Below are 17429 nucleotides of genomic sequence, written 5' to 3' on the forward strand. Positions count from 1 at the left end.
CCTATAAATTTTGATTGGGATAGTCTACAGTTCTAAATTTGATATGTACGGATTCCATATGATACTGCCTTTATGTAAACAAACTGGTTCCGACATTCATTCATTAGCGTCGTTGCCAGATTGACGAGAAGATTCACTTGCCACACTGTCCATAAGCCAGAAGTGTGATTTAAAAAAAAAAAAAATAATGATATTTCACAAAAAAAATCAATTTTTTGGCATCTGCAAGCCCTTTTTACCATAAAAATGTCGTCAAAACCACAAAAATTGGCCTACGATCCTTATGGTCCTGAAAGGGTTAATTGGCGTCTTAGCTTTGTAACTGAACTGCAGGTCCCATGAGCATATGTTGGGTGGGAAATCACTGGCATGTATGTGGTACAGGCAGTGCCTTAAAATTAAAGTGACAGTGTGCTTGGATTCTGTCCGTACCAGGTTTCGTGGATAACATAACCCACATGTGAGAATATATGCTTGCTTTACCTAATCTCTAAATAGTATCCTTGTCCAGTCCCAGGTAATAACAGACATAAGCTGTTTCTTAAACTGAGGGTTAGCCCACATAGGTGAAGTCTGACCATAAGCTGTTCCTTGTAATAAATAACAAAGAGGGATAGCCTCCTGTCTCTTGTGCTTATGCTTCTGGGACAGTCACAACAAATGGGTTTTTTTTTTTTTTCTGTCAGCAGGGAGACTGCAGCGAGGAAAATGCCGACACTGACCAGATCATGCAGTGGTACACGGAACGCTTGGAGGAATTGGAACGCGATGGCTCGGGCACCAATGAGTATCTGGATTGTGAAAAGGAACCTTCCAATGATGAGCGGGTGGCCAGGCTGATGGAGGAGGATCCATCCTTCCGCCGAGGCCGGCTGCGATGGCTGAAGCAGGAGCAGATGAAGGTGCAGAACCTCCAACAGCAGCAAATTGCCAAATGTCTGCGCAAGCACACAGGTCCCGGACGCTTTGTGCCCCCTCTGGAGTGCAAGTTACGCTTCCCTTTCAAAAGCAACCCACAACACCGTTATTCTTGGGGACCCAACTCCGCCTTCATGCTTGGAATTGGGGATGCCGCCAACCCCTCTCTCCTCCCAGAAGACAACCAAGTATCAGTATTAAATTTGGTAGAAAGCAGAGAGCTTCCTGTGGAGCCAGCAGAGGAGGACGAAGTGTCACCCGTTGAGCAAATACAGAATCCCCAGAGGAACTGGTACAGTTATAGCCCTAAGCCTTACCGCAAGCAAAACCAGCAGCAGCAGCAGGGGAACCGCCAGCGCCAGGAAAACCACTACCAACAGCAATATCGACGGAACTCACTGGACGGCAGCGGCAGAAAGCCCAGGCGTGCTCGGCAATACTTCAGTCCTCAGGACAAGGAGTACCCCAACCAGGGACACAATCAGCCACGCAAGCATAACCATCAGCATCGACCAAACCACCACTGGAGTCACTACAATTACAACAACAATCATAGTCATCGCTACTACTACACCGGAGACGCTGAGGCCCGCGGCGGCCACCAGGACAAAGCCTACAAGTATCACCCGTATACGCCTCCCCCACGCATGCGAAGGCAGAATTCGGCTCCAGATCTTAAAGAGAGTGAAATCTCTATTTAACTCATGAGACATGTAGGTGAAATGGATGAACTTGAGCATGTCGACGTTGGAGGTGAGGATGTGCAGAGGTTGAATGGATGGCTGAGGAGCCGAGATAGGTTAGGAGGAAGGAAAATCTTTATAAAGATGGAATGAGATGAGCTGCAATTGCGAAAGGTATTAGACTGGCACTTTTTTAAACCCTTTATGGCGGGCAGATGGGCAATGAGAGACATTGAAATATAGAGATGATTAGTAGTTGGTTTGCAAGATACTTATTTAAAATACCCAACTTTCTCCCTAAAATGAGGTGCTGTCCCCCCCCCCCCCCCCCCCCCAAGATGCGAGAGAGGAATGAATCCCAATCATGGTCAGAAGAGATGAGTGTTCTAGCAATGCTTAGCTGTGGTCTTTCTTGAGAAAATATTCTTCTCCCAATGATGATATGAAAAGAGACACTATCTCCTATTGGAAACCTATTGGGCTGGGGAGGGCTTCATGGCTGGGAGGGTGTAGATGGGCTGGAGTGAGCTTTGACGGAGCCTTCAGCAGTTGGAACCCAAGCACAGTACTGGGTAGAGCTTTGGATTCTTGCCCAGAAATAGCTAAGAAGAAGAAGAAGAAAATTTTAATTGAATCAGGTTGGGCAGACTGGATGGACCGTTCGGGTCTTTATCTGCCGTCATCTACTATGTGACTAGGTATTTGGCACAGTATGGCCAATAGACTGCAGTGCCAATAAATCTCTCCGTTACCGAAGGACATCACGCTGTTGCTCTAGTACTCGCTGCACATCAGAAAATCCAGAAAAGCATTCAGTAGACCACCATGTTTGTCATTCCCTCTACTCTTCGTCCCTTTGTATTTCCCTATGTGAGCAGCATATATTGATTCACCGTGTTTGTCCAATGTGTCCGTCATAATTAGGTTGCAAGCTCTTTCGAGCAGGGGCCGTCTCTTGCATGTTTAATGCATGGCGCTGCATGCGTCTGGTAGCACTATAAAAATAATAAGTTTAAATGAGCTGATCACCTTTAGCCTGCCGAAGTCAAAAGTAGCCCTTTCTGTTAAATTAATCTGTTCATAAAGATGGACAATTTATGTGTGATATACAGTGGTACCTTGGATTACGAGCATATTCCGTTCCAGGAGCATGCTCGTAATCCAAAATGCTCGTTTATCAAAGCGAGTTTCCCCATAGGAAATAATGGAAACTCGCTTTGATACGTTCCCACCCCCGAGGCCAGGGCGCTGCCCCCCACCCCCCCGCGTGATCTGGCACCCCCTGTGAGAACAGGCACCCCCAACCAATTTTAACTCACACACCCCCCCCGGACTGGCACCAGCACGAAAACCGCTGTCCCCCGCTCGCAAAGGCCCCCCCCCCAATCGAATCGGCATCCCCCCGCGAGAACAGGAACCCCCCGCCCGACCAACTTTAACTCACCCCCCCTTTGGCACCGGCACGCAACCCACAAGTGCCGGTGCCGCTTGAAGATCTTCTTCCCAGTCTCTGCCGGCTTTGAGCATGCATCAAGCCCTTCTAATTCTCCCTCTTGCCAAGATTCTCGGCGAGAGGGAGAATTAGAAGGGCTTGAGCATGCGCAGATGCATGCTCAAAGCCGCCAGAGACTGGGAAGAAGATCTTCAAGCGGCACCGGCACTTGTGGGCTGCGTGCCGGTGCCAAAGGGGGGGTGAGTTAAAGTTGGTCGGGCGGGGGGTTCCTGTTCTCGCGGGGGGGGGGTGCCGATTCGAGCGGGAAGGGGCCCTTTGCGAGAGGGGGGGAGCGATGCCGGTTATCGGGGGGTGCTCGCAAATCGAGTCAACACTTGGTTTGCGAGACGTTTTGCGAGAATGTTTTGCTCGTCTTGCAAAACACTCGCAAACCGGGTTACTCGCAAACCGAGGTTTGACTGTACATACATACACTGTGAACCGCAAAAAAAAAAAAATCGCCAAAATCTTTTGTCGTATCTTCCACAAAACTCTCAGCTGATTCTTATGAAATTTAGTGTCATATGTCCTGAATGAAGTTGACGTCAACTGTAGTAATATTTCCCACAACACCATCTTGTGAAAATGAATTGTGAACTGAATAAAAAAAGACATCAAAATGTTTTGTGGCGTATCTTGCAGAAAAATGTAAAGTCAAAAAGTAATGTTTCAATTAAGCAGACGTTTGAAGTGTGCTCCCTTTGCATGAAGGCACGCCCTCAGCCTTGGCTGCCACTGAGCTATGGACTTGTCAATGACGCTCTACTTCAGCTCAGCCTAAACAGAGATGAGGCGCTCTTTAAGGTCTTCGACGTCAAATATTCCTGTCTGGTCGACGCATTCCTGTATCAGCCCCCAGATCCGGTGCTCAGCTGGGTTTAGGTCTGGTGAATTCATGGGCCAGAGGTCTGGACTAATGAAGTCTGGGGTCTTCCAATGTAGCAGTTCTACAGTGTCCTTCGCTCAATGCGCTGAGGCATTGTCCTGTTGGAAGATGTAGACATGCGACAGATCGCTGGCAGCAGCTTCTGCGTCAAGAGGACTTCCTGGTAGTATACACCATTGGTCTTTACCCCAGGATTGATGAAGCGCAGATCTGTGAATCAGTTTTGAGATTGTGACTGAGACCATGACTGATTGGACATTAACCTCACGCTTCAATGTTGTTGAAGGCACATACAGGCGATCAATTTTATTTATTTATTTTTTTTACGAAAAGCACAAAAACAAAAAAGGCGCACAGCGACTCCTGCACAAAACAAAGAAGCCGCGGTGCTAGAAAGGCACTTAAACACGGAGAGAAAAACGACAGGGCTTTCTGGCTCCGCGGAAAACTAAGAACTGAAGACCACGAGGAGGGGATGCGCCCTCTAGTGGAGCGGGAAGGCACACACATGCGTGGTGCAGCACCAGCAAACTTGAAATCTTCAATCAAGTTTGCTTGAAAAGCTGTCCGCGTCGGGGCTCCGTGGATGACGTCACCCACATGTAGAGAATATGCTGCCTGCTTGTCCTGGGATAAATATCTTTCCATCTTGTAAACCAGATGAAGCTGATGCTCTGCTCCGGGTACTTGGTCAAAAGCTGCTAGCTCCGTTTCAGGCATGTGTTTTTGTTGTGTAACGTTAACTCTTGAGCATGACACTTTAATTTCATATAGTCATGAATTATCCTAACCAGAGGTCTGTTGCTATTCGGCAAGTTGTTTAATGTGTTTTTCGCGTGTCCTGGCTCAGTACATTGTCAATGTGCTCTTGTGTGCAAATCAAGTGCGGTCGTCTGCTGCCTGGCTTACGATCCACAGTGCTTGCTGCTTGGATCTTGCGGAGTAGCACGTCAAGGCTGTTTGTTCCAACCCTTCTGTGGGAACTCTTTCAGCAATCGTCAACTGCTGTTATCTTTTAGCAGCATCAAGTTCTTTATCAGAATTCAGTCTTCTGCAGTGAAAATCATTTTGATACAGAGACTGTCTGCTTCTGTGCATTAGAGAATGACACGGTGACAAAATTCATCACCGTTCCCATCCCTGCAGATAACCGCGGGAAACCATCTTCATGTCATTCTTTAAGGAGAGAGGGAAGAATCAGAGTATGAATGGCCACAACCACTGACCCGCAAGCTTTGCTTTGACGAATGCTGGTGTAGAAGGACTGAGGTTGAGATAGACACTAAAGAATGACAGTCTCTGGTATCCAGAGCAGATATTGTGATGTCATAATGCCTCATTCCACCAGTGCCTAAGAGCCAATCACATCAGTGATGTCACAATGGCTTCATTATCCTTGGCTCACATAAGAATCAGAGTATGAATGGCCACAACCACTGACCCGCAAGCTTTGCTTTGAAGAATGCTGGTGTAGAAGGACCGAGGTTGAAATAGACACTAGAAAATGACATGGGATTATTTCCCACGGGGGCGGGAACGGTGATGAATTTTGTCACCGTGTCATTCTCTACAGTGTTCATATCCCATAGCATCAATTCATTTTCACAAGGCTTCCAAGTTTCCGAGTTTATTAATTTCTTGATATACCGTCCATCAAAATATATCTACACGGTTTACAGTCAGTAAAATAGATTTAAAAGCAAAATTTTTTTTAAAAAAAGGACAAGCCCATCACAAAATTTAGTGAGGGGTTACATGACTTAAAAGTTTCAAGTTTATTTAAAATTTCTTATAGCGCCCAATCAGCCTTCTAGGCAGTGTACAAATTTGTAAAAACAGAAAACAAGCTTTAACTAAAATACAAGTTTGAGGTGACAATACGTCCCCAAACTGTAACTATAAAAACTATTAAAAACAAAGACAAATAAGAACAAAAGGTAAAAGGCAAGAACTACATTAGGCAAAGTAAAAGAGAACAATTAGGGAAAAAACAATAGGGAGGGCTGCTGTTCAACTCAATAGTATTTTCGCTCAATTGCCCTTAAAAGAACAACACGGGTAGCGTTTCTGTGCGTATCCCATAGCAACGATTCATGGTGAGGTGGGAAATATTTACAACATTTTACATCAGCTTCATTCAGGACATAACGCGCTAAAGGCTCCTTTTACTAAGGTGCGCTAGCGTTTTTAGCCCGCTAACCCCTCGCCAAAAACTAGCGCACAGCTTAGTAAAAGGAGCCCTGAGTTTCATAAGACTCAGCTGAGTTCTGTGGAAGATACGACAAAAAACATTTTGGTGTAGGTTTTTTTTTTGGTTCGCAGTATATATATGTGAACCCCAAAAAAACCCACACCAAAATGTTTTTTTTCTGGGTGAGAGCTATACAGGAATCACTTCAAGCTAGCCTAACGCTTGCTTTCCCTCCAGTCCTGCTCTGTGATAAATTTCATTACCCAAGCCTTAGGCAGCAAGCGACTTTTCAGAGATACTAATTTTCACTCATCATTAGTACGTACACTCTCTGATCTCCTTTTTTCACTCGGCAGAGGCTCCATTTCATTACACTGATCGTGATCAATACTAGTAGGAGACGCAAGCCTAACTGAAGAAAAGCCACCTGTCCCTAACCTGTAGGAAGAAATTTGGGCATACTTTCCTGCCTCTGACGGCTGGTTCTTAGGAACTAAGTAAGCTAACTGCTGAGAGAGACTTTTCAAAGGCATAGATGAGTAGAAAGAGGAAGCTTTTGTGTACCCCCACATCTTTATTTGGCCCTCCATCAGCCTGTCACCCTATCTCTGCTTCTCTTTTTAGCTCCATCTTGTGAATGTCTCTCTCTATCTTTTATGGTGAGGACAGTGTGAAAACTCACAACTACAACAGTATTTTTGGTCTTGGCATCAGCAGGTGTAATATACAGTATATCCAAAAAGTACAAGAAGGGATTTTAAAATCAAATCTCATGTGTACTTTCTCGGCCCCTGTATCTTTTCTTTTCCCGATAGTTAAAAGTGCACGTGATGGGAAATCTATTAATATATGTGTGGCCACTAAGGGCTATATGCACTAAAGTCAGTTGGTAATACCGACTGGATCACTGTTGGCCGATTCTCTGGCCGAGCGATTGATGCGCAACCAAGTTGACATGCAAGCTATTTAAGAAGAGGCTCACCCTAATCTCATCCGATCGATTGCTGTGAGAGCGATTTAAACGCATGCGCAGAGTATTCCTTTTGGTTCTTGATGCAATGTATGCATGCGCCTATTGTATGTCAGTCATAGGCGTGGTTTACTCACACGCGTCATCAGCCACAAAGTATTGTTGTCGAAAAATGTGATATAAGGAATGCCGAAAGAGATTTCCCGTGTCTTGGGAGGTAGCTATTGAAGCTGTTGGACGGCGCTCTTAAAAAGAAGTTCGTTGGAGGTAGCTGTTGGAAAGGAAATTCGTTGTTGAAGGTGGCTGTTGGAGGTAGCTCTTGAAAGGTATTCGTTATTAGAGGAAGCTGTTGGACAGAGCTCTTAAAAAGGAGTTCGTTATTGGAGGTAGCTGTTGGAAAGGAGTTCGTTGTTGAAGGTGGCTGTTGGAGGTAGCTCTTGAAAGGTATTCGTTATTAGAGGAAGCTGTTGGACAGAGCTCTTAAAAAGGAGTTCGTTATTGGAGGTAGCTGTTGGAAAGGAGTTTGTTGTTGAAGGTGGCTGTTGAAGCTGTCGGAGGTAGCTCTTGAAAGGTGTTCGTTATTGGAGGAAGCTGTTGGACAGAGCTCTTAAAAAGGAGTTCGTTATTGGAGGTAGCTGTTGGACGGAGCTGTTGAAAAACTTTTGTAAAAAGCGAGCAGTGTAGCAATCTCGCGATGCTCTGTGGCTTCTCGTGCCATAAAGCGTGTAGCAATGCAAAGCTGTGACATCATATACATGCGACTATCGAGGCCATACGGAAGGGGGTGGGGAAGTTACAGTTTACTATGGGTAGCATAAATGTGTTATATATAATGCTGGTCCTACTTGCTATCTTTTGGAAAGAAAAGAATTGTGAGCACCCCTTATTCTGCCCCAGTCCCTTACATTTTTTATTGTGTAAGCTGATAACGGGCCTGCGTTGAATGGAACTTGAACACACGCGTTCTCAATGTGAATACGATATAAGCATATACTACACATATAAGTTCCACTGCATATCTATATTTGTTTTTATAGTATAACTTCGATACTGATTCTGTTACTTTCAGGGCAGAAAAGCCGGCAAGGATAGTTAGCGACTTGTAACATAACATCATATAAAATTGGATTTCTAGACCCCATAACCTTGAAGTTCAATGCGGTTTATAAAAAGTTAGATAACAAATGGAGTGAGTCATGGGGATCTAATCAACTAAGAATTTTGAGAATGCTCTCCCAGAGGAGCTTGTGGCGGAGACTAGTGTTCATGGTTTCAAGCGCAAGTTGGATGCACACCTTCTTGCAAATCATATCCGGGGATACGGGAAACCCGGGTCTCCAACAAGGAGCACCTAACTGGGCCTCCGCGTGTGCGGATCGCCGGACAAGATGGACCTAGGTCTGATCCGGTGAAGGCGTTTCTAATGTTCTTATGATAAGTTTTGGATCGGTATTTCTTCTGCTGGTAGAAGCCATTTTGTGCATCAGTCGCTTGCCTACTTTGCATGGAATTTCAATACTAATCCCCTCATTTGCATGCTCAGATTGGAGAATGAGTGATCGCTCGGAGAAACACATGGACAGCAGTTTTGTGCATCGGGTCGGTCAAACCGGTTTAGCAATGATCATTAGACAATTGGTAAGTTTAGCACATCCCCCTCCCTAAGTGGAAGAAATTTATCCAGGTCAACTTTGTTGCTTGTGCAAATTCCTTTGAAAATTGGCTTCTTTTTCATCTTGACTGATGGATGTTATCCCTTTGGCAGCAGAGGGAGGTAGAGACACTGATCCTTCCCAGTGGCATCACTCTGCTGGTACTCAGTGGAATATTTTAGTATTTCTCCGAACTTGGTCAATCCTAGCAGCCACTTCCACAGACTAGACCTGGTTGAGTTGGGAGCTTGTCTCTTGCCCACAGTCATCTCCTGCAGATGTCTACTGGATGAGGCTTACAGCTTGGTTCTATTTATCCTTTCAGAGGCACTAAGAGAAATAGCCAAGGTGGAGGATATAGAAGGATTGCGAAGACCTACAATGAGACATAAAACAAACTCGAGGAATGGGCCACGAAATGGCAAATGAGGTTCAATGTGGATAAGTGCAAGGTGATGCATGTCAGTAACAAAAATCATATGCATAAATACAGGATGTCCGGTGCTATACTCGGAGAGAGCCCCCAGGAAAGAGACTTGGGAGTACTTGTAGACAAGTCAGTGAAACTGTCCGCGCAATGTGTGGTGGCGACAGCGAAAAGGGCAAACAGAATGCTAGGAATGATTAAGAAGAGGATCACAAACAGATCTGAGAAGGTTATCAAGTCGTTGTACTGGGCCATGGTACGCCCCCACCTGGAATACTGCGTCCAACACATAGTAACATAGTAACATAGTAGATGACGGCAGATAAAGACCCGAATGGTCCATCCAGTCTGCCCAACCTGATTCAATTTAAAAAATTTTTGTTTTTTTTTTTTTCTTCTTCTTAGCTATTTCTGGGCGAGAATCCAAAGCTTTACCCGGTACTGTGCTTGGGTTCCAACTGCCGAAATCTCTGTTAAGACTTACTCCAGCCCATCTACACCCTCCCAGCCATTGAAGCCCTCCCCTGCCCATCCTCCTCCAAACGGCCATACACAGACACAGACCGTACAAGTCTGCCCAGTAACTGGCCTAGTTCAATCTTTAATATTATTTTCTGATTCTAAATCTTCTGTGTTCATCCCACGCTTCTTTGAACTCAGTCACAGTTTTACTCTCCACCACCTCTCCCGGGAGCGCATTCCAGGCATCCACCACCCTCTCCGTAAAGTAGAATTTCCTAACATTGCCCCTGAATCTACCACCCCTCAACCTCAAATTATGTCCTCTGGTTTTACCATTTTCCTTTCTCTGGAAAAGATTTTGTTCTACGTTAATACCCTTTAAGTATTTGAACGTCTGAATCATATCTCCCCTGTCTCTCCTTTCCTCTAGGGTATACATATTCAGGGCTTCCAGTCTCTCCTCATATGTCTTCTGGTGCAAGCCTCCTATCATTTTTGTCGCCCTCCTCTGGACCGCCTCAAGTCTTCTTACGTCTTTCGCCAGATACGGTCTCCAAAACTGAACACAATACTCCAAGTGGGGCCTCACCAATGACTGGTCGCCGTACATGAAAAAGGACATAGTACTACTTGAAAGGGTCCAGAGAAGAGCGAATAAAATAGTTAAGGGGCTGGAGGAGTTGCCGTGCAGCAAGAAATTAGAGAAACTGGGCTTCTTCTCCCTTGAACAGAGGGGACATGATCGAAACATTCAAGATATTGAAGGGAATTGACTTAGTAGAGAAAGGGAGATTGTTCACCCTCTCTGAGGTGAAGAGAACTAGGGGGCACTCGCTAAAGTTAAAAAGGGATAGATTCCGTACAAACGTAAGGAAGTTCTTCTTCATCCAGAGAGTGGTAGAAAACTGAAACGCTCTTCCAGAGGCTGTTATAGGGGAAAGCACCCTTCAGGGATTCAAGAAAAGGATAGATAAATTCTTGCTGGAGCAGAACATACGCAGGTAAGGTTAGACTCAAATAGGGCACTGGTGTTTAACCTAAGGGCTGCCGCGTGAGCGGACTGCTAGGCACGATGGACCACTGGTCTGACCCAGCAGCGGCAAATCTTATATAAGAACATAAGCGTTGCCACTGCCGGGTCAGACCAGGGGTCCATCGTGCCCGGCAGTCCGCTCCCGCGGCGGCCCCCCAGGTCCATGACCTGAAAGTGTTCCCTACCTAACCTGAAATATCCATACCCTATTCGCTCACTGTCCTGTACGGTAAACCTCTATCTGTACCCTGTTATCCCCTTCGCTTCCAGGAAGTCATCCAGTCCCTTTTTGAACCCCAGAATTGTACTCTGTCTTATTACCTCTCCGGGAAGCGCGTTCCAGGTGTCCTTAGTAAAGCAGTATACGTGATTTACACTGAAAAATCTCACACTTTTATATTCAACCTCACTCTTTTGAAATCTCACGCTCTCACATTTCTCCACCTTTGATGTCTCTGACATTTTAATACTCAATTAGGCCACCTTTGCTAGTTGAGGGTTTTTATTTTTCCTTTTCTCTTTCCCTTTCTTCCTGTGTCAAAGCAGAAGAGAGCGTGCCAGGGGGGAAAAAAAAAAAAAAAGTCCAAAAGCTGAAATAAACCCTTCAGAGCTATAGGCTTGCTTGTCTCCTTTCCATTGTGCTTTTTGTCCTTGTGCAGTCACAAGATGGCAGTGTTGACTTTGGAATCTAGCACAGAAAATGGTATCTGGAGTCCTGGTAGAGTTTGTTTGTTTTTTAGTTTAATTGCTTTGCTTCCTAATGCTACTTTGTTTGAGTTTTGAAGACATGTTGCTGCCTCCTTAAACATTGTAAAAAAAACAACAGTAGCATTGTGCACATTATTGTCAGAAATCTGTGCAATCAAAACCATTTTAGCATGCTCATAGGCCCTTCTTGTGCCTTCATCTCCCAGATTATCAGACACAAAATGTAGGCCTCATATCTTCCACTAGCCTTCACATATTGGTTTTTTTGTCACACCTGGATAAATGTTTACAGGCAGTCCCCGAGTTACAGACGCCTGACTTAAGTACAACTCGTACTTAAGAACATGGTTGCGGCTTCATTCTATTTCACTGAGCAGTATTTCCAGTGGCATAAACTCCTACACTTCTGCAGCAGATTCAGGAATGATGATGCATGGCCACATTAAGAATAGTGTGTGTGGTTGTGCATGCTGTAGCTTAGAGGGAACACTGGTTAGGAACAGTGACCCTTTTGTCAGCTGGGAGCAGAGGTAAACAGCGAGTATCTTAAAATATACAAGTTCTGAGTTACACTTCTCCCTCGTCATTCGCGGGGGATACGGGCAGAGCCGGACCGCGAATGCTGAAAACCGTGATTATCCGGCTCTGACCCACCCCCACCTCCCTGCTGCCTTCCCGGCCTTACCTGGTGGTCTAGAGGGCTTTCGGGGCAGGAGCGATCTTCCTACGCTCCTGCCCCATGCAGATCGCCATCAGGAAATGGCTGTAGGGAGTTCCTGACGTAGTCTCGAGAGACTACGGGAACTCCCAGCAGCCAATTCCTCATGGCGATCTGCACGGGGCAGGAGCGTAGGAAGACCGCTCCTGCCCCGAAAGCCCTCTAGACCACCAGGTAAGACTGGGAAGGCGGCAGGGAGGAAAAAAAGATGGATTTTTTTTTAACATTAAGACTGTTTTTTTTATTTTCCCCCTCCCCAGAAAAAAATTGTGATTATATGAAACCGCGAGTGCAGGAACCACGAATGGGGAGGGGGAAGTGTACATACAAATCTGACTTTAAAAACGTAACTCGTTCTTAACCCAGGGACTGCCTATATAGTCTGCCGATATTTCTCCCCCCATTTCCTATTATATTGCCAGAACACTGTGGTACTGGGTGGGGGGGGGGGACATCTTTTGTTACTGTTGGACAGCTGTTCTGGCATAGTAACACACTTTCTGCCCATTGAGTAACAGATGTTGCCTAATCAAATCACATCCACTCCTTCCCTTGTCCTTTCTGTGTTTAATTTTTAATACTTAAGAGATTTCTGATGCAGTACACTGCTTTGTGTTTTCTGACACTTAATTCTTACCACTGTAAATTGTTCAATTATTCCCCCCGTCTCTTTGCCCTTCGTCCCACGGCCCTGTGGCTAGAACCCAATCTGACTGGGCCTTTTGGAGTTAGTGCAATGGTGTCAGGATCGTGCCTGCGGATTCCTGCGCTTTGTGTATTTGTTTTTAAAGGACATGAAATGAAGCGTTATGACCCTATCCAAGATATCTTACTGTTTGCAGGTTTGGGTTTTCTCTTATTGAGGGGTTAATTGTATTGCCTCTTTTGTGGGTTTTGAAGGGATTTCTTGGGCATACGAGACAATCTACTGATTCTGTGTAATGGACCTTTATAGCAGTTTTAGAAATTATTTTATTAAAGTTTCTTTTTGTATGAAGTAAAGAAGACACCTCGTGCTGCTCATGCTCACTGCACTGCCTTGCTTTGAAAGCTGCTAATGGATATCTACCTTGCAAGGTTCGGTGGGAGAATTGGGAAGTCCTGATAGCGAAATGGATGGGTTGATAAAATACAAGAGAAAGGTTTTGGAGTTTTCAGACAGCCTATGTCCATGTACATCCTGAAGGGCTCAAATTATGGATGGCAGTGGCTTGCAGAGCCTAAGGGTGCTCTTTTCTGAATGGGCATTGCTTTCACTGAGAAAACAACGGCCCTCTTTAGTTACGAAAGAGCACATCCCAATTGTTTTAAGCTCTATTTTCTCTATGGAGCAGTGCCCTAGGAATCATTTGGCAAAGGCCATACACAGCTGGCTAACTTAGAAACCTCTCCAAACCAAAAACAAGGAACCAAACCTCACGAAAACCTAACAATAAAAAAAGAAAAAGTGAGGAAGGAACCTCTTGGGCAGCGAGTCACTGTGAGGTCCTTTTATTAAGGCGTGCTGGCCGTTTTAGCCCGCGCTAAATGCTAACGTGTCCATTATAGCGTGCCTTAGTAAAAGGACCCCTGTGGTTTGTCTTCCACCTTGTGTCGAGACCTGCAAACACAGGAAGTATATACTGTACAAAAAGAGCTCCCCTTCCCTGTGTTTCAGGTCTTCTAGGCCTTCATAGGAAGCACACCATTGGAAAACTGTTTACTGAATTTTTGTAATACTTGATATACATGAAATAGGACCTCTTACAAGCTGGCAGACAAAGATCTCAATCTGTATACTTTGGAGGAAAGGCAGGAGAGGGGAGATAAATATGTTAGAGACGTTTAAATATCTACGTAATGTAAATGTGCACGAGTCGAGTCTCTTTCATTTGAAAGGAGACTCTGCAATGAGAGGGCATAGGATGAAGTTAAGAAGTGATAGGCTCCGGAGTAATCTGAGGCAATACTTTTTTCGGAAAGGGTGGTAGATGCGTGGAACTTTTCCGGAAGAGGTGGTGGAGACAGAGACTGTGTCTGAATTCAAGAGGGCCTGGGATAGGCACGTGGGATCTCTCGGAGAGAGAAAGAGATAATGGTTACTGCGGATGGGCAGACTAGATGGGCCATTTGGCCTTTATCTGCCGTCGTGTTTCTCTGTCTCTATGACAAGGAGCAATTGGGGTGTGGGAAGGCAAAGGCCCTGGAAACTCCAAGCCATACATTGGTGATAGGGAACTGACCAAGCAGCTCGAGTTTAATAAAGCCTAATTTTAACCTTTATTTTTCCCTTTTTCTTTAAGTTAGTGGGATTTATTTTTGTCAGTATGCTCCCCCCGCCCCGCATGAAGGATCTTGTTTCTGGTTGAATAAACTGGTATTTGCAATCAAGATGTACAGTGTTGGCTGTTTCCTGTTCATTTCCTTGTCTGCTTAAAAAAATGAAAATGCAACCTTCCTATAATACTTTTTCTCCGTCTCTCTCTAATGGAAAGATCAATAGTTGCAACAAAAATATGCATATATCCAGTCAACAAGAATGGCTCTTCAGGACAGCAGGCTGGTAGTGATGTGAAAAGTTTTCTAATGTCTAATCCATTTTTCTAAACCACTTATCACAAAATTGTGAGCAGTGGACATTACAACATATATAACTGTATTTTTCACACTATAAGACGCACCTAGGTTTAGAGGAGGAAAACACCATTCTGAACTAAATTGTGTGCTAATATACTTAATAAAATATGCCAGGCTCTGAAGCCAGCTCCCTTCCCTTCCAGGCTATGCAGACAGCCCCTCTCCCTGTTAGGCTTTACACCTGTCCCCCCCTCAGGTGGTCGAGTGGTAGGCTGCGACACCCCCCCCCCCCCCCGGGTACCTTTTTAAATTGTGGTGGTCCAGTGGTGTATCAGCAGGAGCAAGATTTCCATGCTCCTGCCCCTCCCTCACTGGACGGCTGCCTCATATCTTGCGGCCAGCAGCACACAAGGCAGGAGCGAGCTTTTCACACTCCAGTCCAGCCCTGCAACCTGAGAATTGACGGCAGCCATTCAGGGAGTGGGGCCGGAGCACAAAAAGCTCGCTTCTGCCTTGTGCGATTTAAAAAGGTACCTGGGGGGGGGGTAAATTGTTATAGTTGCTCTATTAGATGCACATACATTTCCACCCACTTTTGGGGGGGAAAAAGTGCATCTTATGGAGCAAAAAATACGGTAATTCAAATCACACAAAGTTCACTAACACATAAACAAAGAGGTCCTGACTCTATATAAACGCGCCTGAAGTTAAATTACAAAGTTACAAATTATCTGTATTCGGGGAGAGGAGGGGAAATTTGCGCCTACACAATCATGTTTCGCCAGGGGAGGCTGTTTCAAGGCATACTCCCCCCGTTCAAGTAAACTGTAGGTCAAAGGCTTAGAAAAGGCCTTTGAAATGCAGTTTACTTGAATTACAAAGTTACACTGTTGCACTAATTCAGCTATCTAGCTACAAAAAATTGTAATAAGTATTTCTGCACTTTTAAGGATTTGAGAAAAAAATATATTTTAAAAAACCTGGACTAGTGAAGAGACACTGGAGGACCACCAGGCCAATTGGTTAAAAACCATAGGCATCTGCGATCTAACCTTACAGTGGTTTACTTCTTTCCTATCTAATCCTTCATCTATGGTGCATTTCAATAACACAATCTCAAACCCTTTCACTCTTAACGATGGCATTCCTCAAGGCTTCATTCTGTCTCCATTACTTTTTAATATTTTTCTTTCTCCCCCTTACTAAGTCTATGGCAATCAATAGGCTTTACTACTTATGCTTACGCAGACAATATTCAGCCGACTCATCCCCTCAATCCAGAAAATATAGACGAAATATACCAGATCAACCAAAAATTAAAAATTGGCTTACTCTAAATAGATTAGCTTTAAAATATAACAAAAACTAAAGCACTACTTTTTCTATAGAAACAGGGGTTAAATCTGGCCGCTCCATTTACTATTAATAATATACATCTAAACCTAGTGCCATCATTGAAAATACTTGGGATTATCGATGACAAACTATTGTATCACGATTATATTAGTAATGTTGTCAAATGCTGTTTTTACCACTTGCGTTTGATCCGTTCTACGTCCAAGTTTCTGGAACCTAAATCATTAAATATTTTAATACATTCACTTGGCATTGCTAAGCTCGATTATTGCAAGTCACTATTTTTAAATATCACTCAAAAGGAAAAGAAACGTTTACAAATAATTCAAAATACCGCTGTTAAAATCATCCACAACGGAAAAAAATTTGATCACGTAACTCCCTTTTTGATTGATTCGCTTTGGCTCCCCGTTAATCACCGTAATAACCTATAAAATCCTGCTTCTAGTGTTTAAAACACTGTCCACAAACCTCAATTTATAAACCGGATGCTCATTCCATATAATACGTCACGCTCTCTCCGTTCCACAGCTCAAAGGCTGTTAGCGATCCATTTTTTAAAAGTTATTGGCACTAGATGCCATGACATATATTCAGTAATGGCCCCTCAGACCTGGAATAACCTACCACAACATATAAGAGAAGAAAAAGATCTTAATAGATTAAACAACCTGAAAACTTTCCTTTTTAGAGACGCTTTTAATCTTTAAATGACTTATATCCAACGTACCAAACACCATTTATATATTAAAAAAAAATTTTTTTACCTTTCCTCATGTACCTTCCATTCATGGCTTCTTTTCTTTTTTAAAAATGAAAAACATTAACTTTGTAAATTTCTCCCTTTTTTCCTTGTTTTCAAGTTTGTCTATATGTCTGTCCGTCTAACCCATTTTAAATTGTATGTTAAATTGTATATTTATTTTATTGTAACTCACTTAGTAAATTATATATAAGCGATTATCAAATTTAAATAAAACTTGAAATTAGCCCTAATGAATATGCATGAAAGATATTTGCATAGAATGGAAATGACAGGCATGCAAATCTGCTCCATGCATATTCATTAGGGCTAGCCTGAAAACCCAATTGGCCTGGTGGTCCTCCAGGACAGGGTTGGCAACCACTGCTCTAAAGGATGGGGCGGTGGATGTCGAGGGTGGGTTGTGTAGGAAGTTAAGATCATTGATTTTTCTATTATCTTTTATGTAAAAGTTGAATTTGTGCTGCAATTTTACAGGCTTATATGTTTAAAAATTAAATAAAATTTAAGTTAAAAAATATAAAATTATAAGCCATTGACAGTTCAAGGGGGCAAGGTGAACAAAGATGGATATATACCGGCCTGGCTCTATCGAGACAGGCATGTTGAAGCCA

At 44.0% G+C, this 17429-nt stretch overlaps 1 protein-coding gene across 7 annotated transcripts in view; it reads left to right on the forward strand.

Annotated features, from left to right (window-relative positions):
* KIF1C (kinesin family member 1C) overlaps positions 1-3002 on the forward strand; it is a 93380-nt gene extending 90378 nt beyond the window's left edge. For all 7 annotated transcript variants that reach the window (XM_033924028.1, XM_033924027.1, XM_033924029.1 and 4 more), the window contains exon 22: positions 687-3002. In XM_033924028.1, the coding sequence (XP_033779919.1) occupies positions 687-1619 (933 nt within the window). In that variant the 3' untranslated portion in view covers positions 1620-3002. The remainder of the gene's footprint in view (positions 1-686) is intronic.
* The last annotated feature ends 14427 nt before the right edge of the window (positions 3003-17429 follow it).

The sequence above is a fragment of the Geotrypetes seraphini genome, chromosome 16 (assembly GCF_902459505.1).
Source record: "Geotrypetes seraphini chromosome 16, aGeoSer1.1, whole genome shotgun sequence".
NCBI lineage: Eukaryota > Metazoa > Chordata > Amphibia > Gymnophiona > Dermophiidae > Geotrypetes > Geotrypetes seraphini.